The sequence below is a fragment of the Poromitra crassiceps genome, assembly GCF_964638095.1.
Source record: "Poromitra crassiceps genome assembly, chromosome: 3".
Taxonomy (NCBI): domain Eukaryota; kingdom Metazoa; phylum Chordata; class Actinopteri; order Beryciformes; family Melamphaidae; genus Poromitra; species Poromitra crassiceps.
Window position 1 is genome coordinate 53,251,871 of NC_139625.1, and position 25,800 is coordinate 53,277,670.

At 43.1% G+C, this 25,800-nt stretch overlaps 2 protein-coding genes across 2 annotated transcripts in view; both read left to right on the plus strand.

Annotated features, from left to right (window-relative positions):
• Window positions 1-19,713, plus strand: part of pls1 (plastin 1 (I isoform)) — a gene marked incomplete at both ends in the record, with an annotated part of 23,641 nt that extends 3,928 nt beyond the window's left edge. The window contains 10 exons of the mRNA XM_083633828.1: window positions 7,788-7,953; window positions 9,425-9,567; window positions 14,203-14,298; window positions 14,744-14,936; window positions 15,984-16,071; window positions 16,388-16,502; window positions 16,868-17,001; window positions 17,134-17,257; window positions 19,131-19,264; window positions 19,575-19,713. Of these exons, the coding sequence (XP_083489954.1) occupies window positions 7,788-7,953; window positions 9,425-9,567; window positions 14,203-14,298; window positions 14,744-14,936; window positions 15,984-16,071; window positions 16,388-16,502; window positions 16,868-17,001; window positions 17,134-17,257; window positions 19,131-19,264; window positions 19,575-19,713 (1,332 nt within the window). The remainder of the gene's footprint in view (window positions 1-7,787; window positions 7,954-9,424; window positions 9,568-14,202; window positions 14,299-14,743; window positions 14,937-15,983; window positions 16,072-16,387; window positions 16,503-16,867; window positions 17,002-17,133; window positions 17,258-19,130; window positions 19,265-19,574) is intronic.
• A 1,009-nt stretch (window positions 19,714-20,722) lies between these two features.
• The window catches only part of atr (ATR checkpoint kinase), a gene marked incomplete at its 5' end in the record, with an annotated part of 56,105 nt that continues 51,027 nt past the window's right edge, over window positions 20,723-25,800 (plus strand). The window contains 5 exons of the mRNA XM_083632489.1: window positions 20,723-20,775; window positions 20,959-21,050; window positions 22,219-22,368; window positions 22,482-23,407; window positions 24,272-24,414. Coding sequence (XP_083488615.1) covers window positions 20,723-20,775; window positions 20,959-21,050; window positions 22,219-22,368; window positions 22,482-23,407; window positions 24,272-24,414 — 1,364 coding nt within the window. The remainder of the gene's footprint in view (window positions 20,776-20,958; window positions 21,051-22,218; window positions 22,369-22,481; window positions 23,408-24,271; window positions 24,415-25,800) is intronic.

The window sequence follows — 25,800 nt, forward strand, 5'->3', positions numbered from 1 at the left end:
TACCATACCATACTATACTATACTAGATAGATATATATGCTATACTTAATTGTCTACTACGTAAATTGGCACATTTCCCAGTCAAAAAGAGGGTAAATTGGCACGCTTTTCAGTCAGAAATTGTTTTATTTGTGTTACGGTATATGTACAGCTACATTCAAAATGTTTCCAGTCTTTCAACACAATATTAGGACAATCTACCCTTCCTGAGACCATGTCATCCACGAGGGCAACAACACCATCATCGTCATTCACACCTGAGTCTGTCAGCTGTGCAGCAAGCTCTTCTTCACTGTGTTGGTTGGCACTGCTTGTAGTTTGCACAGGTTTGTGCATTTCAGACCGTTATTGAGACATGTGCACTCTGGTGGTTTGCACGACCTCACACACTTGCAGGAGAGCAACTGCAAGACGGCACCTGGTGCTGGGGAACCGTGCATCCACTGGATTTCAAGCTGCCCCTCATCATCTGTGGTCCACCTATGGTCCTTAAAGTACAGTCCATTGTTGATATCATGGGAAACTCCTTTGTGAATCCACTCAGTCCAGATCAATATGAGTTTGTCAGCTTGTCAACTGCAACTGTTGCCCCGCCAGATGTAGCTAACCTGCATGATTCCAGCCACAACATCCAGCAGTGGAGGAAACTGCTCTACAGTGCTGCCAGCAAAGTCAGTCTGATCAAATTCTTGTTTGAGGAATGGAAAGGACCCAAACACAGATAGAAACTACAAGACAAGGCCTTATGTTACATTATGTGTAACATATATATGTGACGCACCCCAGGGGTGCGTCTCCAGCCCCTTCTGGTACGACCTCTACACCCACGACTGCGTGGCGACTCAAACTTCAAACACCATCGTGAAGTTTGCAGACGACACAGCAGTCGTGGGGCTGATCTCGGGGGGCGACGAGACGGCCTACAGAGAGGAGGTGAGGGCCCTGGAACAATGGTGCCAGGACAACCACCTCTCTCTGAACGTCTCCAAGACCAAGGAGATCATTGTGGACTACAGGAGAGGGGGGGGGCGCACACACCCCAATCACCATCAACGGCACAGTGGTGGAAAGGGTGGACAGCTTCAAGTACCTGGGAGTCAACATCCACCAGGACCTGACCTGGGCCGGTCACACCGCCACTGTTGTCAAAAAGGCCCAACAGCGAATACACGGACTCAGGCGCCTGAAGAAATTTGGGCTAAGGAAAGAAATCCTTAGGGACTTCTACAGAGGCACCATTGAAAGCCTGCTGACTGGCTGCTTCACCACCTGGTACGGGAACTGTACCACCATGGACCGCAGGGCGCTACGGAGGGTGAGGCGCGCGGCCCAGTACGTAACAGGATGTGAGTTGCCAGAACTGCATGAACTGTACAACCAGCGGTGCCTCAGGAGGTCCCTGAAGATCATCAAAGACACAAACCATCCCCACAACAGCCTGTTCTCCCTGTTACCCTCAGGGAGGAGATACAGGGTTCCAAAAGCACGCACAAATCGCTTGAGGAACAGTTTCTTCCCGCAGGCCACGAGGCTCCTTAACATACACAAATACTGTAGTAGTCGTACCGTACCGTACTGCAGCTGCTACCATTACGTATGTCTAATGTTTAATTGTATGTTTAATAAGGTACATGCTATTTGCACCTGTATGTCAAATACGTCGAATTTAAAATGTTTAAGCACGTCTAGCGTATGCACATGACATGTGCACCTATGTGCAGTGAATATGCCACTGTCTCGGACTTGTCTTATCACTATACTGCCTTATTGATGCTTATTGTTGCTTATTGCTTATTGCCTATTGCTTATTGCTTATTGCCTTATTGCTTATTGTTTTTGCACTCATATGCCTTGTTATATTTGTACTATGTCGTAAACGGAGTCCACAGCACAAGAATTTCACACGTGATACTTGTACCATGGAGTGACAATAAAAATCTTGAATCTTGAATCTTGAAGTAGTCTGCTTCAAAATCAACAGGAACCAATGGGAGGAGGTAACACAGCTCGAATCCTCTCAGGAAGAAGCTGACACCTGCATGCTAATGCATGCTCTCCATGTAGCAGAGTCTGGCTTCAAGGCAGTGATCATCATGGCAGACACAGATGTCCTGCTACTGACTCTGGGTTGGAGCAAGGACATTCCATGCCCAATGTACCAAAAATGTGGAACACAGAACAAGACAATGTTCCAGGACATCACCAAACTATGCAAATCACACGGCGATAGTATTGCTGGCGCCTTGATTGGCATGCACACGTTCACTGGCTGCAACACTGTCAGCGTATTTGCAGGACACGGAAAAGTGGGCACCCTGAACAGACAGGACATATCAAGAAGCCTTCCTTGAGCTCGGCCGTGCATGGGATGTCTCTAATGAGCTCTTCAAGAAGCTGCTGGAAATCATGTGCCACATGTGTATGTACCCTCTACACACATTACAGATGTCAACCTCCTCCGATACCAACTTTTCTGCACCAGACGTGGGGAGGTCGAGTCCAGCCAGCTTCCACCATTTGAGGATTGGCTATTAATGCATTCCATTCATGCAAAAGATCAGACTGCAATCTCTAGACGGTCTCTTCAAACCCAGCCATCTCTACCAAGCCCCAAGGACCATGGGTGGACCACAGACGATGAGGGGCAGCTTGAAATCCAGTGGATGTGTGGTTCCCCAGCACCAGACCGTTTTGCAGTTGCTCTCCTGCAAGTGTGTGAGGTCGTGCAAACCACCAGAGTGCACAGGTCTCAATAATGGTCTGAAGTGCACAAACCTGTGCAAACTACAAAAATGTGCCAACCAGCACACTCAGATGTGAATGACGATGATGGTGTTGCCCTCGTGGGTGGCATGGTGTCTCAGGAAGGGTAGATTGTCCTAATATTGTCCTGAAAGACTGGAAACATTTTGAATGTAGCTGTTCATATAATGTAACACAAATACAACTATTTTTGACTGAGAAACGTGTCAATTAGTATAGTATGTACAATATCATAGGATAGTTTGCCTATATCTATGTAATATTAACAGTAGTCCAGACACACCCTAGGCAACGGATAATGAAAGAAAGATGATTTCCAGGGAGGGCACTTTCCTAGTTTTGAACGAGAGCAGTCCATAATTTAAGAGGGTATAAGCACTAATAAGCTACCAGTCATCAAGGTCTATCATATAAAAACATAATCTAGGGATGTACAGTATATGAATTTAAAAAAATCACAAGTAAAATTTGCCCACCTGGCTGGTACCGATATGTTAAATTTAGGGCTCTGGCTAATTTCCCTTGAGAAGTCATTCTTCTACCTTAAGGGCCACATTCACCCCTCACGATGGGATAGTATGGGCACATGATACCTTTTCTGAATCCTTATAGTCCTGTGAGTATTCCAGTGTTTGTTGTTTGTATCTCTGATGTTCCTAGATGCCACAGTGCTGAAATAAAACTATAGTTTAGACGAAAATTGTGGAAAAACGAATGTCACTGACAGTTTGAAGAGCTCCTGTGACCTCTGTATTTGTCAGAGAGACACACAAAACTGAGCTTAAATGAAAGCTAGGAAGCTACCCTTTAAAATTCTATCAAAGATATTCTCATCAAACATGAGTAAAGGTCCTAAAAAGAGCCTAGAATAGGATATGCATCAGCACCTAGAATCCAAATTATTGTAGGGGCTGGCTAACTTCATGAGCTGATAACCGTGAGAAAGCTACCATTCTGGAAAGGCTATCATACTAAAATATCATCTATGGATATATACATGTTCAAAAATCATGATTAGAATTTGCCCACTTGAGTGGTACCGATATGTGAAGTTTTGGTGTTTGGCCCATGGACTATGTGGCCAGGAATAGGGTTTCCTGACATTTATATGTACTTAATATCGACGCCGGGGAAATACACAAACCAAAGCATGAAAGCATACAGTACGCGTCGTACTTCAAGGCTGGATTTGTTGGCGACATTAAAGTAACGAGGACAGCAATGGATATTCTGGTTGTATGTGGAGAGGTAAATATTTATTTTATTACAACTTTTATTAAGAAAAATATAGCATACGCTGTCACTAACACACGCTAGCTTTGTTCAATCATAGTGAACACTGTCACTCATGTAACGTTATATCTGTAATCTGTGCAGGTAAAACACTAGCCTAGGTAAACCCAGCCCCCACGTGACCTGCTCTCTCAGTTCCCAGTCACATAGTGACTGAGAACAGGTCTGAGAGCAGGTCACGTGGGGGATGGGTTTACCCAGGCTAGTAAAACACAGCCAGAGAATGAATGAGCCCTCATTGAAACCCTGGATAGCTGCAGAGAAGACCAGGACCGTTTCATTAGCTTTCGGCAGCCTGTAAAAAGATACCTCCGACGCCTTGTTGAATCTATTTTTACAGTCAATGGCACAAAAGCACTTTCCCATTTTCGTTGTTTTCTCGCGGAAGCTGAACGCTAAACACCGTGACCCGGCGGCGCCACCTGGCTTTTTTAGACGTTTTGACACTCACTGCAGCTGAGTGGGCGTACCCGCACTGACTGTCGCGTCCGTGACGTCACGTGCATTCCCTCTATAAGTAATTAAATTCAAACTTTATTTCGGACTCACAAGAGCATAGCATATAAAAACAAGACATCTTCTGATAAGAATGCAAAGTGTCTGTGAGCAGAATTGTGTTGGGCCACAGGCTATACCATTTTACATGCGGTCAGGCTGAATCTTCCCGGAAGTGTAAAGAGCACCCTTGAGGGAAGTGTAAAGAGCACCCCTGAGGGTGACCTAACAGAGCCACATTTGTTAATTAGGTAATTAAGGCTGATTAATTGCCCTAATTACCTAATGACGATTGCCCTAATTACCTAATGATGTGATGTCACTCGAGCAATGCTATCTGTTGATGACATCACTGATGACATTGTGTCCCGGAGGCTTTGGAAACCACTGTGTTCCATACCAGGGGGTCTTAACTCCCAGGGGGGGTTTAACTCCCATGGGTCCACTAGTACAAGATACAAGCACAAGAGTTCACCATTCAATTTAGAAAACAGTTCATATAGGCTGTCTCGCCAGTCTTTTCTGAGCCTGGATCTGTACTGAGAGCAGCTCTTCCTAGGGCTGGTTAAAGTCTGTATGATGTTGTTCTCTGACTCATCCAAGTGACAGATAGATTTGTAAAGCAGATGTCTTAGAAGTGCCTCACATGTAGGGACACCAGAGAACACAAACAATTGACTGGCATGGCACTATGCCATCTAGGAACCTGAAGCAGCAACCTCATAGCATCCTTGTAAGCCACTATGAGCCTCCGTCCGCATTCTTGTAGCAACACCAAAGATGAGCTGTAGAGGTGTGCAGAAAGCTGAAAATAATGAACAATTTACATAGACGGAACACATACTAAACTTGCGAGCAACATGGCCTGAGCATATATTTTACAACACCATCGGTAAATATTATCATTCAAATCATCTGTGAGAAAACTAATTTCCTATCCTCTCTAGGGGTGGGAATCACCAGATGCCCACGATATCATACTAAAACGATACTTGAGTCACGATACGATAGTATTGCGATTTTGCGATATCGCCGATATTGCGATATATTGAATATTGCGATATATTAAATATTGCGATATTTCGATATATTGTCACTCCTAACTCGTTTTCCTACATTTTCCTTGACCTCACCAGAAGTAAAACATGCAGTGTTTTTTTGTTTTGTTTTGTTTTTGCCTGACACATAGGCAAAAATCTTTTTTTGCAATATCGATACTTGGCGTCCAAATATCGATACAATATCGTCAGGCAAAATATCGCAATACTATGGTGTATCGATTTCCCCCCCCCCACCCCTAATCCTCTCTACTTCTGACTATCATGACGTAGCATTATTAAGCTTAATGTCATAATCTTTGCCATACTCGGTTAACACCTTCAGTCATTGCTGCAGCCCAGCACCATATGGACTAAATTAATTTTATCAGGTCATCAGCATGCAGAGTTTCCAACAAGACAGCCTGTGTTACAGTACATCCATTCAAATATTCAGATTTATTTATTATTTACATGAAACGGGCATATGTTATTCCCCATTTAACTCACATTAGCCGATGGGCATACCAGAAGACTAGTTTTCTTATATTCATTGGAACACCTCTAGCAAGCAATTTCAGAAATTATTATTTTATAAATTATAATTAGGTGATAGAATCTCAGACCAGTAAAACATGTCATCAGTGATGATGCCATCAGTGATGTCACTTGAGCAATTGTAATGACATCAGTGATGTCACTTGAGTAAGTGTGATGTAGTATGAGCTGATGGCGCCTACAGTAGGTGGGTGGGCGGTGTCTTGTCTGTCAGTCATGATTTTGGGAGCCCGCGGAGTGGGCGATTTCCATAACTGCAGCCATGGCACATCATCTCCAGAGTCATCTCCCCCCTAGGAATTGATACCTAGTTCTTTAAACATGTTTCATGTGTGTTACAAAGTGGGGCATTTTAACATGGGGGTGAACGGGAATGACTCACTTCCGGGTCCAGCCTCAAGTGGCCATTCGAGGAACTACAGCTTTCAGGATCACTTCTGCAGCTTCCTCTGTAAAACCCAGAGCTAGCCTACTGCTCCACCCCCTCTGCCTATCTGGGGAGAGTCTAGCACATGCTTCCTCTGATACATGTGCAGTCGCCAGCCGTTTATTTTTACGTAACAGCGAGGAGTTTCACCAGCAGGACGTAGTGTGTGTGAGGATCACCCTATTCCCCCCAGTTCCCCTCCTATCCCCCGAACAGGCGCCCTGACCGACCAGAGGAGGCACTAGTGCAGCAACCAGGACTCATACTCCACTGGCTTCTCACCCGCAGACACAGTCAATTGTGTCTGTAGAAACGTCTGACCAAGCCGGAAGTACCGCTGCCTGGAACTGAACCCAGGTCTCTGCGGTGGTAGGCGAGTGATTTTACCTCTACCCAGACGTCCCCTAGATCCCAATCTTTCTCGTATGCATCACTGAACTACTGTAGCCAAGAAAAACAATCCACGTGTACTGCGTTTGAAGAAAAGGGCTTTGAGTTTGTAACCTTGCTTGCAAGATGGATAACCTCGCGAGATCAAAAGAGATTATCGACGTAATCCATCTTGTCATGCACAGGCAGTTAAGATGATTGGCCGAACCATGGCCGGCTCGACGAATCAGCAGCAGCCTTAGGCGGGCTTAGGCTCGTCTGGGCAAGTAGTGGGTACATGGTCTTTGTAGTTCTTTTCACTCGTCAACATGGCTGCCGCCGCGGAAGTGACAGGCAGTCTGAATGAAATTAAATGTAACGTTCCCAATTCTATGTATTAAATTCTAAAAACAACCCTCAACATTTGGGAAGGCTAAGCCTGTGTGGCTTAGCCTTCCCAAATGTTGAGGGTCGTTATAATCTGTTATAAAACGTCATGCTTCGAAGGCAACTTTACGACGATGAGGACGGTGAGGACTCAATCAATGATAGACAGGCACCTTCCTCCGGTCGCAAACGTGACGTCAGAGGCATGACGATCTGATTGGTTGAAGTTAACACGCACCAGCGGTGATAGACAGATGGGTCATCCAATCACCTGACAAGTAGCTTGGAAAAAGTGCCCGCCTCCGTCAGCGGGTCGGGTTACTGCATTCCCAGATCGACTGGTTTAGTGAAACGTGTGGAGCTAAACCATCCATCTGGCAGCGTCAGGTTATTGAGTTTGATCTGAAATTAAAAAACAATAGGACAAATGTTGATTCACAGTTTATTTATGTTTGTAGGAGAATCTGGTCCTGGCCCTGAACTCGGCCTCAGCCATCGGCTGTACGGTGGTGAACATCGATGCCCATGATCTCATGGCTGGGAAACCCCATCTGGTCCTAGGGCTACTGTGGCAGATTATCAAGATTGGCCTCTTTGCTGATATAGAAATCAGCAGGAACGAAGGTCAGCAGCACACACACAGACACACACACACACACACACACACACACACACAGACACACACACACACACACACACACACACACACACACACACACACACACGTGCGCGCACGCATGCACACACACACACACACACACACACACACGTGCGCGCACGCAGGCACGCACTCATGCAAAAACACACACTTTACACTACACTGTTGAATGGCAATTTTCCAGTATGAACTTGTGGTACAATGTTCATTTGATGATTCAACATCTTTCACTTTCACCTCTTGTTTTGCTTTATTGCAGTATAAAGACATTAATGACACTTCTTTATTGCTTCCTGGCTTTCTACAGTAACTATGCTTTTTCCCACTCTTAGCACTGTGTCACCTGAACAGTGGCTTCACTACTTGCACCATCTGCATAATTTCAGCTGGTTATTTCTGCTTGGCATAGATGACCTTTGACCTTACACCTCCATCAGCTAAAAGTACCTGATGAACTTTACCTGATGAAGGTCTAAGGACCGAAACGTATCAGTAATAAAGTTTATTGCAAGTAATAATAATAATAATAATAATAATAATCGGTTTTATATAGCGCTTTTCTTAGTACTCAAAGACGCTTTACAATTAACAGCTAAACGTGTAACATAACTAAGGACAGGTGATTGGACAGACACATGTGGAGGTTAAGAAAGGGACAGGACGTATACAACTAGGGAGCTACAGGGTGGGAGGGATGGGGGAGGTGGATGATCAGATGTTATAGGCTTGCTTGAAGAGATGGGATTTAACTTGGTTTTTGAAAGAGGAGAGGATGTCAGAGTTTCGGATGCTGGGGGGCAGGGAGTTCCAGAGGGTAGGGGCGGCAATAGCAAAGGCTCTGTCTCCGACGGTCCGATACTTGGTCTTGGTGATGGGGGTGAGAAGGTATTTTAACACACATTTTAAAGTAAAAGTACAGTGTGTGGGAATTCGCTCTTCTCTCACCTATGGACATTTACTCCTACGCACCTGTCTCCAAAGAAACTGAAGTGAGGCTGATATTTTTAGTCAAATGATCTCACTGCAATGGCAAATAATCTTGCTGGTTTCAATACATTTCAAGATGTGTGATGCATGCCAAAATGACTTCTTTCAAGAAATCATATTAAACAATGAACAAACTCTTGAAACAAGAAACATCCTCCAAGACAATTTCACATCCTGAAACAAATTACATTATCCTGAATTAAACAGAGAAGTAAAATTTAATTAAACAAAATTGATCTGCCATTGCAGTAAGAGTATTTCATATTTATACAGTATCTGTTCCGCTAGTTGTGGCGAGTTTTACTGTGACACCAAATGTTGTGTCAAAGGAGTTTCCACCCCACCATAAGTCAATTCATCTAATAAGCGTGTGTGTGTGTGTGTGTGTGTGTGTGTGTGTGTGTGTGTGTGTGTGTGTGTGTGTGTGTGTGTGTGCGCGTGCATGTGTAGCTCTGCTCAGCCTCCTGGCAGAGGGAGAAGAGCTGGACCAGCTCCTGTCTGTTTCCCCTGAGGAGCTGCTGCTCCGCTGGGTCAACCACCACCTCCGCAACGCAGGAGCTGAGACCATCAACAACTTCAGTGAAGACATCAAGGTGCCCTGCAGAACACACACATTTTAACCATTTATCTATGTACAGACAGCACTGTACTTTGCAAGCTGTTTAGCCCCCTTTTTGGGCATTGCAGCCTTCTTATGGCCAACCTGTGAATATGTCCTGAGGCTAGTCTGCCAAATATGAAAACAAGAAGTCTCCACCTATAACCTAGCTCTGAGATGGCATTTAGTCTGCACCTATAACCTAGCTCTGAGATGGCATTTAGTCTGCACCTATAACCTAGCTCTGAGATGGCATTTAGTCTGCACCTATAACCTAGCTCTGAGATGGTATTTAGTCTGTACCTATAACCTAGCTCTGAGATGGCATTTAGTCTGCACCTATAACCTAGCTCTGAGATGGTATTTAGTCTGTACCTATAACCTAGCTCTGAGATGGCATTTAGTCTGCACCTATAACCTAGCTCTGAGATGGTATTTAGTCTGTACCTATAACCTAGCTCTGAGATGGCATTTAGTCTGCACCTATAACCTAGCTCTGAGATGGTATTTAGTCTCCACCTATAACCTAGCTCTGAGATGGTATTTAGTCTGTACCTATAACCTAGCTCTGAGATGGTATTTAGTCTGTACCTATAACCTAGCTCTGAGATGGCATTTAGTCTGCACCTATAACCTAGCTCTGAGAATGACATTTAGTCTGCACCTATAACCTAGCTCTGAGATGGTATTTAGTCTCCACCTATAACCTAGTTCTGAGATGGTATTTAGTCTGTACCTATAACCTAGCTCTGAGACGGTATTTAGTCTCCACCTATAACCTAGCTCTGAGATGGTATTTAGTCTGCACCTATAACCTAGCTCTGAGATGGTATTTAGTCTGTACCTATAACCTAGCTCTGAGATGGTATTTAGTCTGTACCTATAAGCTAGCTCTGAGATGGTATTTAGTCTGTACCTATAACCTAGCTCTGAGATGGTATTTAGGAGTGTTTTTTATTTAATGACCTTGGTCATAAAGCCTTCCTCTAGGCTGGAGTCAAACGTGCAGGCTACCTCTAATGCACACACTTCTCTGGACTCTTCACTAACCACTACAACATCTGGTGTTGTCAGACAGATGTGGAAAAAGTACCTGGGTTACTATTACAGAGATGGAAGTTCATGGAAGATGGAAGGTTTGACACAGGAATGCTTGCACATTCTAACAGAGGGTGGAAATGGTTTAATACAGTATGTCCTTTGCTATGTGTATACCACCCTGTGTACCATTGTCCTGTACTGTACTGTGTAGGACTCTGTAACCGCCTGTACTGTACTGTGTAGGACTCTGTAACCGCCCTGTACTGTACTGTGTACCACTGTAACCGCCCTGTACTGTACTGTGTAGGACTCTGTAACCGCCCTGTACTGTGTACGCAGAGATGGGCGAAAATACATCATAAAGTATTTTGATACAAATTACAAATACTTGCTCAAAAAATGTATCACAATACAAATACAAAATACCTGTCTGAAAATGTATTTGAGATACAAATACGTATTTTGTATTTTGAAAATACATGAAAATACATTTTATAAAAACGTATAAAGAGCTGCAACGATTAGTCAATTCATAGATGAATTGCCAAATATTAAATTAATTGCCTATTTTGATGATCTATTAATCATTTAGAGACATTTCTTTAAGGAAAATGTCCTAATTCTCTGATTTCAGCTATTCAAAAGTGAAATTTTCTGGTTTCCTTAGAGACAGTAAATCCTCTCTTTAGTCCTCTGTCACAGTATGTGTACTCCCTAACACACTGCAGTTCTTCCATTTTAGTTTTAGTTGTTTTTCAGTAGAACTAATTTCTCCTTCAGCTCAGCTGTTAATCACCTCCTGTGAGGGCTTTTGACTTAAAGGCAGCATTTCTGCATGTTAACCTCAAGTTTTGGAACTTTGACTATGTTTAGCCATAGATATCTGACATCATAACACAATATATAAATAACTGAAATAGGTAAAAGGCATAGTAGGTCCCCTTTAAACAACTTCACATTCACCACCATGTCAGTAACTTGTCGTCACAGTATTTATTTAACGTGCAAACATATTTATACAACTAGAAAAGGTTACATTTCAGGAATTGAATGCCCTGATGCACATCCTGTCTAAGGTTGTGAAATTGTGAATCGGTGAGAGGAACGATGAGAAACTGCATCTCAAACAAAAAAGGCCTTCCATGAAATTGGACTCTTGTTCAAATCCTTACATCCTTAAAATGACTTCCCCTCCTTCTGCTTCATAAACAAAATCCAAAACAACCTGGCTATCTAGAACATAATTACTTAAGAACAATCACTCACTGAATACAACTTTCCACTATCAGCAGTGGTAACACCATTCTAGTGTCAAAATCTGCACAGCCATCATTATGCACAGTGAAGCTCAGACATCCTTGTAGCAACAGAAAGACATTTTTGATTTTTATTAGGGTACTTTGGTGTTCAGTTATAGTTTTTCAGTATAACTAATTTCTCCATCTATTCAAATCAGGTTTATGACAGTTAGTTGTTTTTCAGTACAACTAATTTCTCCTATTCAAATCAGGTTTCAGTTTAGTTCAGTTAGGGCATACATGGGCAACATACGGCCCGCGGGCCGTATGCGGCCCGCGGGCGCCCCCTGTGTGGCCCGCGATGGAATTGCAAAAAAAAAAAAAAAAAAAACTTTTTTTTTTTTTTTTTTTTTTTTTTACAGTGCACCTGAACGCAACATGCAAGATACCCGCTGAATAAGTGTCCAAATGTTCATGTCATTCTGGCCAATACTCTTCTGTTATAGCATTTCAGTCTGGAATATGGAATATATTTCAATAATATTTATGACTAAAAGGCTAAAAGTAATCTCATGTGTAAGAAATGACTGTTCTACATTGAAGTAGAAATTTAAATAATTAACTTGTTGGTTTTGGATTTATTTAGCTTCAAGAGTGCATTTTTGTTCTAACCCACTCATATTCTGGTTTATTTCAAGAAAAACATTTCGGCTAGTGGAAATTCGAATTGGCTGGTAACTTTAAAATCTAGCAGCCATATTGGCAGGTGGTCAAAAAAGTTAATTTCAAGCACTGAAGAGGGAGAGCGGGTGGTGACATAGGAGTGAGTGAGAAAAGGATTAAATATTGGTGGTTAAGACTGAATAATGACATCACAACTGTTAATTTAAAATGAGTTATTCCTCTAAACCTGGCTTCAAATGCCCAAAATGTTTCGCGCTGGCGCCGTTCAGCCCTCAGCAAAAACTGGTAGCGAGGACATTTTTTTGTGGCCCTCTCTATCATCAAAGTTGCCCATCCATGGGTTACGGCGTGACAATATTTGTTCGGCCCCCGGCAACAATCTGGGTTTCTCATGTGGCCCCCCATGAAAAACAGTTGCCCACCCCTGAGTTAGGGTTTTTTTCAGTACAACTTATTTCTCAATCTATTCATATCAGGTTTTAGTATAGTTCAGTTAGTTGTTTTTTTTCCAGTACAACTTATTTCTTCAGCTATTCACATCAGGTTTCAGTTTAGTTCAGTTAGTTAGTTTTTCAATACAACTTCTTTCTCAATCTATTTGAATCATATCAGCTTTCAGTTTAGTTCAGTAGTTGTTTTTCAGTACAACTTATTTCTCTATCTATTCTGAATCATATCAGGTTTCAGTTTAGTTCAGTTAGTTGTTTTTTCAACTTATTTCTCTGTTTATTCATATCAGGTTTCAGTTTAGTTCACTTAGTTGTTTTTAGTACAACTAATTTCTCTGTTTATTCACATCAGGTTTCAGTTCAGTTAGTTGTTTTTCAATACACCTTATTTCTCCATCTTTTCATATCAGGTTTCAGTTCAGTTTAGTTCACTTAGTTGTTTTTAGTACAACTAATTTCTCCTATTCAAATCAGGTTTCAGTTCAGTCCAGTTAGTTGTTTTTTAGTACAAGTAATTTCTCTGTTTATTCATATCAGGTTTCAGTTTAGTTCACTTAGTTGTTTTTAGTACAACTAATTTCTCCATCTTTTCACATCAGGTTTCAGTTCAGTTAGTTGTTTTTCAATACACCTTATTTCTCCATCTTTTCATATCAGGTTTCAGTTCAGTTTAGTTCACTTAGTTGTTTTTAGTACAACTAATTTCTCCTATTCAAATCAGGTTTCAGTTCAGTCCAGTTAGTTGTCTTTTAGTACAAGTAATTTCTCTGTTTATTCATATCAGGTTTCAGTTTAGTTCACTTAGTTGTTTTTAGTACAACTAATTTCTCCATCTTTAGTTTAAACCTGTGTCAATGTTTACATGTGTCAATTTGAGAATAAAAAGAAAAATGTATTTTATGTATTTGAAATACACAAAATACAAGATCTGAAAGTATCTTGATACAAATTACATCTCATTTTTCTCTGCCCAGCCAAATACAAATTACAAAATACAAAAAAGTAGTTGAAATACGTATTTCAAATACAAGTATTTCAAATACTGCCCATCTCTGTGTGTACCACTGTAACCGCCCTGTACTGTACTGTGTAGGACTCTGTAACCGCCCTGTACTGTGTACCACTGTAACCGCGCTGTACTGTACTGTGTAGGACTCTGTAACCGCCCTGTACTGTACTGTGTAGGACTCTGTAACCGCCCTGTACCTTACTGTGTAGGACTCGCGGGCCTATTTCTACCTGCTGGACCAGATCTCTCCCAAAGGAGACGGAGACGACTTTATGATCATCAGCATTGACATGAGTGGCCTCACGGTGAGTCTTTACCTCTGTGGATGTATTGAATCACAATGAGAAATTTATAAGTGAAACATGATCAATGAGAATGAGAAATTGATAAATGAGTGGATGAATGTTTGTTTTGAGGGAATATGTTGTTTTTTTCTTTCATCTGAGTATTTATCTCTTCTTTCTTTGTTTTTATAATTTTTTTCTATATCTTTTATCACTTTGATCCTCCTTTTTTCACCATGCAGATACATAAATGATGAAAAACAATCACGACGGAACTGATGAATGAAAAAAGGAATTGATTAATTCTGGCATGGTTATGTGTAGGTTATGTACTGCACACTACTGTATTGTACTGTGTGTGTGTGTGTGTGTGTGTGTGTGTGTGTGTGTGTGTGTGTGTGTGTGTGTGTGTGTGTGTGTGTGTGTGTGTGTGTGTGTGTGTGTGTGTGTGTGTGTGAGAGTGAAGGAGTCAGATTTGGACAGAAGGGCGGAGCTGATGTTGCAGCAGGCAGCCAGGCTGGACTGCAGACAGTTTGTGTCTCCTCACGACGTCACGTCTGGAAACAGCAAGCTCAACCTGGCCTTCGTTGCCAATCTGTTCAACATGCACCCCGCTCTGCAACTGCAGGGGGCGCCGAACAACGGCATAGACATAGAGGGTGAGACACACGTGCACACGCACGCACACACATACATGCACACACACACACGCACGCACACACACACGCGCGTACACACACACACACACACACACACACACACACACACACACACACACCTACATGTATCACTGAACAGCAGAGGTAGAGACTCAAATGACACATGATCTTATGGGCCACTGAGATTGCATACCAGAGAGAGATAGAGAGGGATAATCCTACCAATGGCATCTGCATTGAAAAGTCTGTGAGATGTTGTTTTTAATACAGGGGGAGTCTCACTGAGAGCAATGCTCTCTTTTTCAGGAGCGCCCTTTCTTTAAGATATTAAATTGATACTGGAGTCTTGATTGATGCCTTGGTGTTCTACATTTAGACTTGATCTTTTGAGACTTGTGGTTCAAGCCCTGAGACTGACTTGGTGAGACTGGAGCAAAGTCGACTTGGGCACACACCTCTGTTGAATGGGTAAAGACCTGCTTCAATTCTGCGCTTTCAGCTGAAGTGTCACGTGATCAGAAGCTTCTCAATCACACCAAACACAAACTCCAGGTGTAAAATGCTGACGCGTACAAACACACAGTCAGAATATGTGCCATAGAAGACATAATAGAGGGGACTGATTTGTAAGGTGGGCAGTAAAAAGTCCAAGAAAATTAGTGCGACAGGTTACGACTGCCATAAATGTACTTACTGAATGCATAGCTGAAAAAGCCAGCAAAGCCAAGATAACATGAGAAAAGTGTCCGTTTATACAGTATATTGGTGTTTATCAAGTGCACAAACCATATCTCATACAGTATATAAGTACAGCATATACAGGAGTAGGCTATACATAGACAGACCATATCTCATATACAGTATATATGAGTACGGCATATACATGAGCAGGCTATATATAGACAGACCATATCTCATATACAGTATATATGAGTACGGCATATACATGAGCAGGCTATATATAGACAGGCCTTTACTTTGATGACATTGGGTCAGTGGACAGTCTCTGATAGTCAAACCATGAAGTGACTGTTTCTGTGTCTTTAGATGTTCCAGGTGAGTCCAGAGAAGAGAAAACATTCCGCAACTGGATGAACTCTCTGGGCGTGTCTCCATACGTCAATCATCTGTACTGGTAATCAATCAATCAATCAATCAATCAATCAATCAATCAATCAATCAATTTTATATAGTGCCAAATCATAACAAGAGTTCTCTCAAGGCACTTTACAAATAGAGCAGGTAGAAGGCCAGAACCTTCTAATGGCAACACTTGTACATCAGTGTGCTGTATCATACTGTAGATAGTATACTGTATATGATTGTGTATATATACACACACATATATATGATTATATAACTTTATATATACTATATATATATATATATAGAGAGAGAGAGAGAGAGAGAGATTGTGGATTGTGTTGATTGGTTATTTTTGTTTTTTACAGTGACCTGTGTGATGCTTTGGTGATTCTGCAGCTTTATGAGAAAGTGAATGTGCCTGTGAACTGGAGGAAGGTCAATAGACCCCCATACCCTGTCCTGGGGGCTAACATGAAGAAGGTACACACACACACACACACACACACACACACACACACACACACACACACACACACACACACACACACCAAGCAGCACTTAAAAGCGGCTAAAAGTGGCACTTGCATGAAGTTGCTAGTCTGAAGAACAGCGCTGTTTGTGTGATCTTCATCATCTTCTTCTGGCAACCACCTTCCAGGTGCTGAGTGTGTGGAAATGGAAATTAAATGAATTTAATGAAATGAACATTTTTATACTCTTATGTCCAATTTTTCCCCCTGGATCATGGTTTTTAGGGGCATTCTTAGATTTCTTGGGGCATTTTTGCCCTTGCCCCTGGCTAATTCCCTACACTGGTAACAGGGGTTGTGGTACTTCTATCATAGCTGGAGAACTGTAACTATGCAGTGGAGCTGGGAAAGACTGAGGCTCGCTTCTCTCTGGTCGGCATCGGAGGAGAAAACCTCAACGAAGGGAATCCCATGCACACTCTGGCACTGGTGTGGCAGCTGATGAGGAGGTACACGCACCGGGACGGGGGGCGGGTCAGTTCAAGCCATTCCAAATGTCAACTGAAGCAGCAATGAATGTCCTAAAGCTAGAGTGTGTTCCAGCTGTGGGATGTGTTTGGTCTGTCTCCTCTGGCTGGCAGGTACACAGTGCGGGTGCTGTCAGACCTTGGCGATGGAGAGAAGGTTGGAGATCAGATCATCCTCAGCTGGGTCAACTCCACCCTGAGCCAGGGACACAAGGACACACAGATCAACAGCTTCAAGGTGTGTGTGTGTGTGTGTGTGTGTGTGTGTGTGTGTGTGTGTGTATATTTTGGGATCTGGCCCAATCTCTCTTCCTCTCTTCCTGTCTTAAGCCTCAAACGCACAGGGAGCATCTGACGCTCGCATTTTGAAGTCCACCCATTGTTTTAGACGGCCGAACACGCACCAAGAGCGTTCTGACGCGCGTCAAACTGCCTTGACGCCCGTACTCCGAACCTGTTTCGATTTTGGAGAGTCAAATGAGGTTCCAGCCGCCGCGACCAAAGCACTCTGAGCTCCCCCGCCCCCCCCTCTGCCCACTTCCAGCCCCGTCTGTCTTGATATGCTCCTCAAACAAATCTCACGGCAGTTTAAATACAGCAAGCATTAAATACGCTACACTATTAGCAAGACTACAAAGTGAGAATAATGTTCTAAACGCATCAGCTAGCAAAATATAGCCTATCCCTGGATGTCATGATGAGATTAGATGGACAGAATGATTGCATCATTTTCTCCCAGAGCGCTAGCTTTTTTTTCTCCCCCTCTGCACGGCAGACAGGTAGGATGATCCAACAGCCCCTGAATGACAGGGGCTCAAAACTACGGTATTACAACTGACATTTATTAATCATTAACGAACGATTAACTACTCTACTCATGGAACTGACCGACTAATCAGTAACTAATGATTAACTACTATATTCACGAGCTGACATTTAGTAATCATTAAGTAATGATTAACTACTCTACTCAGGAACTTAGATACTAATCATTAACTAATGACTACCTACTCATTAACTATGATTAACTAGTGATTGACTAATGACAAATTATTCATTAGCTACTCATTACCTAACTATTAGTTAATGATTAGTTTACTAGTAACTACTACATTATTTGTGTACGTTATTGTAAAGTGTTACCAACTTTTTAAGTATAGCAACATTTTGAGGGCTGAGAAGAACCAAAATGACATTTTGGGCCAAAATGAGTTATATATATCAAATGAAAGCTCTTTATGAGCTCTTTCTACTGCCCTTAAGAGCAGATATGAATTCTAAATCTACCCAGAGTTATTAATCAAATACCAAAAGACCTAACACTGAACACAAAGAACGATTTGGGCCAAAAAGGGCTGGCCAAATGTCACTAATACGCCCCTCTGGCTCCCACCTCTCAACAGATCCCAGTAGTGGTAAATACAGAGGTGGGTCAACTGCTGAGGAGTTTACCCACCTATATAGTCAGTGGTTCATTAACTTGGGTATGCATACCCCTAGGGGTACTACAGGGAGTACTTGAGAGAAAGGGGAAATATTTTTTTTTAAGAATAAATCATGAAAATAAGTGAAACGTTAGAATAAATCTGCTCGGGAGGCACTAATTGCACTCTTTCACTCCATTTCTTATTTTGTAGTTATATTCTTCAAAAGGTGGGTTATTATTAATTCATTGCATCATATGCTATAGTTTCCTCTTGCAGTTTTCTAAGCAAAATTAATTGAAGTCAAATAAGTTTGAGAAGCACTGATATAGCTGATCTTAAAATAGGTGAGTAAACTCTGCCTCGTTTCAGAGAGGTGGGTAAACTGAGTTTACTTGTGTTTACCCTCCACTACGCCCCTGTATAGAAAACCCACAAGTGGTCAAGTAGTGATGCAGTCTGTATGCTTGACTACGTAGTAGTAGTGTGTGTGTGTGTGTGTGCGTGTGTGTGTGTGTGTGTGTGTGTGTGTGTGTGTGTGTGTGTGTGTGTGTGTGTGTGTGTGTGTGTGTGTGTGTGTGTGTGTGTGTGTGTGTGTGTGTGTGTGTGTGTGTGTGTGTCCATGCCTGCTTCTTGTATGTGTGTGTTTGCCTCACTGGTTTGCCTGCTCCCCTCTGCCCTCTGCAGGACAAACTGATCAGCACCAGTCTGCCAGTGATTGACCTGATTGACACCATCGCTCCCAATGCTGTCAAGTCGGAGATGGTGAAGAGAGGAGAGAGAGGAGTGCTGAGCGATGAAGACAAACTCAACAACGCCAAGTAAGAGACGCGGCTGGCTGAGTCACATTTAAATCCCCATTTACAACCTCACAATTATGATGATTTGGTTAAAAACAGTTAAGCCATGTGATTCGAGACGCCACCTCTGTCTAACTCCTCTCTCTCTCTCTCTCTCTCTCTCTCTCTCTCTCTCTCTCTCTCTCTCTCTCTCTCTCTCTCTCTCTCTCTCTCTCTCTCTCTCTCTCTCTCTCTCTCTCTCTCTCTCTCTCTCTCTCTCTCTCTCTCTCTCTCTCTCTCTCTCTCTCTCTCTCTCTCTCTCTCTCTCTCTCTCTCTCTCTCTCTCTCGCAGGTATGCGATCTCAGTAGCCCGTAAGATCGGAGCTCGTGTCTATGCGCTGCCTGATGACCTGGTGGAGGTGAAACCCAAGATGGTGCTGACAGTGTTTGCCTGCCTGATGGGTCGCGGCCTGAATAAGGCCAACCGCTGAGCCAGACACAAACTCACCTGTTCTCGTTTCTTGTTTAAGACCTATTCAGCAATGGTTTCTCATATTTATCACTTACACTCTGTTTTCTCAGCTCGGTAATTGCTTTATTTTAGTTTTTTAAATCATTCTCATTCTGTTCTTTCCATGAAAACAATAAATTTACCTCATGTTAGAATTAGAAATCATTGCTCATCAGCTGAGCCGTTCCTTACGTCTGTTATCTGTGATTTTATAGGGCGAGCTGCAAATTGTTCCTTTACCATATCATATTTAATAGAAAGTCATATCTTTTTATTCCTGCCATGTGAGCGGAAAAGGAGATGAAGAAAAAAATGAATTATATGCACTCCTCTTCTTTCAGTACTACTACATCTCTGTAAATGTAAATGTTGTGCATTGGATATTACTATTTAATAATTAAACATAATCTACTAAACAAAATGAATAGCTTGATGTTTTCTTTTGTCGACTCCACACTTACTCTAGCAGTTGGAAAGCAGTATTTTAGTCAATAAATGCATGAAAATTCACATGGCTATCTTTATGGGTTGATAAGATGGAGCCCCCAAGGGAAGAATTGATGGTTTGATATGGGTCCTCTTTAAGTTATCTTACACACACTATATTTGAGAAGAACTGACTGGCTAAATGTTAAAGTAGTGAATATAGAGACCAAGGTCAGGTGCGTGCAAGTCTGAAACAGTTAAATATCTGCCAAGTATCCTTGAGGAGCCTCGGTATTAAAACAAAAACGTCATTTTGGATTATTTGATTATTTAGGTCAGTGTTTTGGAGCGAAAGTTAGATAGATTTTAGTCCACACTCCCGATCAGTGGGTGGCGGTAATGCACCCGAAAGTTGTTTGCCAACCGCCATTAAAAGCAAAAGAAGAAGAAGAAGGAGATGGAGCGAAAGTTTCAAGTTATGTAGCGTTACCCGTTGTAATTACCAGATAAATTCTTCATAGATACACTTTTCATGTGTTGATTAAACTGTGACTGCGATAATAATGGAAGGACTGGAAATGTCTGCGATGATACCCGCTCTCCATGAGCTTGCTAGGTAACTGGCTATGTTGGCTAAGCTAAGCTAGCACGTGTTGACAGACTCAGCATATGATTATGACACTCATGGTTAAACTGTGCACTGAGGTACACTAACGTTACTGAGCTTAGTTTACCCAATGAGAACATTTGCTGCCAGCCACCATGTTTCTCTAAATAACGTTACATCGTATATTTGCAGCGCCAGTGCGGCTGAGTACGAGCAGGTGGTGCAGAAACCCAGACAGATCCTGTGTCAGTTCATCCACAGGATCCTGACTGATGTGGATGTCGGTGAGTCCAGAGGTCCAGACCATTGACTGTGTCCAGACACGTGTCAGCCTAGCCTGGTAAACCAGCCGGTCACGTGAACTCATATTTCATTTCGTTCTACCAGACGTGACCGCCTGGTTTACCAGGCTAATGTCAGCCCACAGAGAGAGACAAAATGACTAGCTTTCAGCAGCAACTTCTCCATGTCACTATTGTCACAGTTTCACTCTGCTCCATTCAGTCAGTGGTTTTCACCTATCATCTATTCTAGAGTGACTTAATTGATTAATCGTTTGGTCTATTGAATTTCAACAAATGGTGAAAAAAGGCGATCATTTCCCCCCACAAAGCCCAATATGACATCTTCAAATTTCTTCTTTTGTCATGACCAACAGTCTACAACCCGAAGATAGAAGTAAAGACATCAGAAAAGAGAATGTTTTTTTTCTTAAATTAGTCTCTGTCTCTCTCTCAGTGGTTTGGCTTTTGAAAACTAGAACCAATCAAAATGTGGGACATCATCTCAATATGTGGGACATGGGAAAAGGCATTCAAAATGCTGTGCAATCCCACAAAAGTGGGACATCTGGTCACCCTAGTTAGTAGTACCATCACTTATTCTAATCCAGCTTGTTGATGACCAGTTGAACCTGAAGCAGTTCTTCTATTACATTTACATAATATGCTCATTGAATCTTCTTGACTATTTGTTGGTTTATGTGCTGCCATGTAACCACAACCCCCCTTTGCCCAAAACTTAATCCATTCTCAGTTAAAGTCACAATACAATTAAAATGATCACCTTGTTGGCTAATTTTCCATGCCACAATATACACCTATTTATACAATATATGCCAACAAAAGTTAGAACATTTGTATATTCTTGTGTTTTCATATCAAAATCCCATTACTTTTAATCCCACTACTATTAATGGTGACATCATGGTGTACCAGTAGGCTAAATGAAAATGGCAACACATAATACCATCAGCTTTTTGACAATCCCACCTCTCCTCTCTTCCCATCAAACAAACTGATATCCCATTGATTTATACTTTTGAATGATCCCTCTCTGCCCTAATATCCTGTTTCAACTAGATTACTAGAAATACATCAAAAGGAAGCAAGATACTTTCAAAATACAGTTTCATTGGTACTTTAAGCTGGTCTGATGTCTGTGTTCTCCCAGTTGCTCTGGGGCTGAGTAAGAAGTCCAGTTCAGAGCCTGCAGAGATGCTACTGGACTTTGTGCAGCATATCATCAAATTCTCCTCTCTGATGTTCGCCAACCCGGCCTGCCACCCCGCCGAGTACCCGGACACCACACAGAGCTGCACTGGTGAGAGCTACTCCTCGATGAAAACACAATCAAATCTGTGTCACTCTCTGTGTGGATCCACGTTTCTCTCTTCTCCTTTCACCTCTGATATTTCCCCGTCTCCCTCGCTCTAGACTTCAGCAGGTGGGTGGTGGGGCGGCTGCTGCGAGTGGCGGCGGCTCCCGACTGCGATGCGATCCACGCTCCGGTCTCCACCGTTCTCTGCTCTTTACTGCACCTACTGCGGGTCAAAGCGCCGGTCATCTTCAGCGACCTCACAGAGGAGCTGCTTCGATTGGCCCAGGACCTCTGCGACATCCTCGACACACACCTCACCACGCTGGGAGGACATGGGCACACCATGGGCGCTCACATGCATCAGCAGTGGCCCGTAGCGCTCAACTGCTTCTCCATCTCCCCTGCGTGCGTCTCCGCCTACCTCACCCCCTCCCCGCTCCTCCTCTCTTCGGCCGCCGCCTTGGAGACACTGGCCGCCGTGACGCTCGGCGTTGTGACGGATGTCCTGAGGGGAGTGGTGTCCCGGCGCGACGTGGCCGTGGCCTGGGAAACAGCATGCTTCTTTTTGGCCAACGGCACCGCCAGGCTTAGGAAGATCTCCATGGTGATGTTGAGGCAGCTGGTGGAGCTAGGAGGCTTCCCCGAGAGCCGGGGCCATGAGTTCTTCACGGCCTACATTCAGCTGCTGGAAACGCACTCTTACACACCCACCACGGTGCATGCACACGCTGCCACGGGCCTGGCCGAGCAGCAGGCGTACGAAGGCGAGCTGCTGAACTTGACACGCTGTGTGTTTCAGTCTCATGCACACACACCGGGGTTTGAGCCCACCTATCTGTCGCAGCTGTTCAAATGTGTGTGTACTCTGGGAGGGTCGGGCCTCTCGTTGGGGTCAGAGGTCAGCGAGTCACTCTGCCTGCTCTTCAGCTTCCTGCTGTCCGTTGCCCCGGGTTACGAGGTCACCATGTTGCTACGGAGGCAGAGAGTCATTGAGGTCTGCCGGACCCTGGCGCACACGGTTGGAACGGAGAACCAGGCCAAGGTACGGCATGTTTCTCCTCACCTCTCTTTCTTTCTCTGTCTCTCTGTTATTGTGGGTGTGTCTCTCTCAAGTCAAGTCAAGTTTAAGTCAAGTTTATTTATATAGCCCTAATTCACAAGCATGTCTCAGAGGGCTTCACAGAAAGTATGTCTAGCTGATTCTAGCTGACACAACAGTAACAAGAATATACAGAATAAAGATAACATTTGAACAATTGATAATATAGAAATGAAGAGAGAGCAGAGGAGAGAGCAGGAGAAGGGGGAAGAGCAGGGGGAATGTGAGAGAGTGATGGGGTGGGGAGGGAATGGGAGATGTTGGAGGGTATAGGAGGTGGGGAAGGAGCAAGAGGAGAGAGCAGGAGAGGGGAAGGGGGGGGTGTGGGGGAGAAGAGAGCAGGGGGAGGGAGGAGGTGGGGAGAGAATGAGAAATATAGACGCACATCTTGCAAACGGACATATGTCAATTTCTAAGCAACCAAATTATAATTTAATTGGCTGCAAGCCTTTAGTAGTGAGTCATTTTGCCAAATAAGCACATGTTCACATATAGAGCTTATGGGTGCCTTGCTTTAGGGAAGAGTGTGTGCCATGCTTTGAATAGTGGCAAAATACTAAGAGCATGGGTGCCATGCTTTAAATAGTGGCGGAATATTGCCATGCTATGCCATGCTTTAAATAGTGGCGGAATATTGGAGGGGATAGAGTGGGTGCCATGCTTTGGAGTAAAATGTGTACTATGCTTTAGAGTAGTACACATACTCTTTCTCCCTCCTTCACAGTTAAAAGGTGTGTGTGTGTGTGTGTGTGTGTGTGTGTGTGTGTGTGTGTGTGTGTGTGTGTGTGTGATGGTTGTGTGTTACAGTGTGCGGAGGGGTTTCTTCAAGCTGCGCTGAAGGCTGAGGTTGCTATGGTGATACAGGACTTAAAGGATGGAGAGACGGCTGCCAAGAAACCCTGCTTACCTGTTGTCCCGTCGGTCAGCAAGATGCCCAAATCAACACCGACGTGAGTTACATAGCATACTGGCTGGCCCGGTAGTCAATTAAAAGCCATCATGCATTGCATACAGTAAATGCATTGCAGTAACAAAATAACGGCTACCTGTCATGATTTATGAGTGGTAACAATAGTTATTAGATTGAATCATGCCTATCAATGTGAAATATGTTGTACTTTTTATTTTATTTTAATCTTTGGTTGTTAGTTGCTTATATGCAAATGGTGTGGTGTAACTGTATGTCTGTAACCCTGTCCTGCCTCTTGGCCAGGTCTCTCTTGCAAAAGAGGTTTTTAATCTCAATGAGAATAACCTGGTTAAATAAAGGTCAAATGGGCATCGTTATTTACCATTATCATTGGGCACTCGTTCGTCTTAAGGCCATGTCCACACGGAGACAAGTTTAGGTGTATCCGCTAAAGTTTTTTCTCGTATAGATGTTTCGTCCAGACGGAACCAGCGTTCTGGGAGTATACGTTCTGGGAGTATACATTCTGGGAGTATACGTTCTGGGAGTATACATTCTGGGAGTATACATTCTGGGAGTATACGCTAATTTTTGAAACCGGGTCCCAGAGTGAATAAATCTGAAGACGCCACCCTTGCATTTCCATGTTTACAACCCATACGCATCTTTCCTGAACCGATGACGCCATAGCCCCACCTCTCTCGCCAGCAACAATTTAGGCTACAGTAGGGATGTTCATCAATTATCGAAAATCGATAATTGATCGTTAAGGAATTGAATCGATCATGTGGAATTTGGATCGATTATTGTTATTATTTAATTATTATTATTATTATTATTTTTTTTTTTTGCGGACTAGGTTTGGGTGGAATTCGTTCCTCCTCGCCCTACTCCATTGCACAGCCGACTAACGTGAGGTGGAGCTTCATATAGTCCTTTGTGCCAACAAAACTGTTTTAAACATGGGGAATTCACACCGGCATGCGCCGGGGACACAAACAAACGCACCCAGCGGTCTGCGGACCTCAGTGAGGCTCAGGCCTGTTGATTTGACTCTTGTGCTCTCAGCTAAGCTGGAAGACGCCGATTGCCTTACATCATGTAACCTGACATGTAACATGTTTGTTTACCTGGCCACAGCGCTAGTGTCTGATATTCTTACTACACAGCGGCATCGCCATTATAGCTGGCCGAGAACGCGCAACGTTATTACCAGACCAGAGTAAAAAAAATATATATATATTATTATTATTATTATTACGCTATCGATAATCGATAATTGATCGTTAATTTTCCCGATTTTCGATTATGGAATTTTTAAAAATGAACATCCCTAGGCTACAGTGCACTAGCGTTCGTGCTACTGCAGCTACTGAGCCTGTTAGGGCTCTTGCAGCAAAATATAATGCTCCTCTATTACCACCGT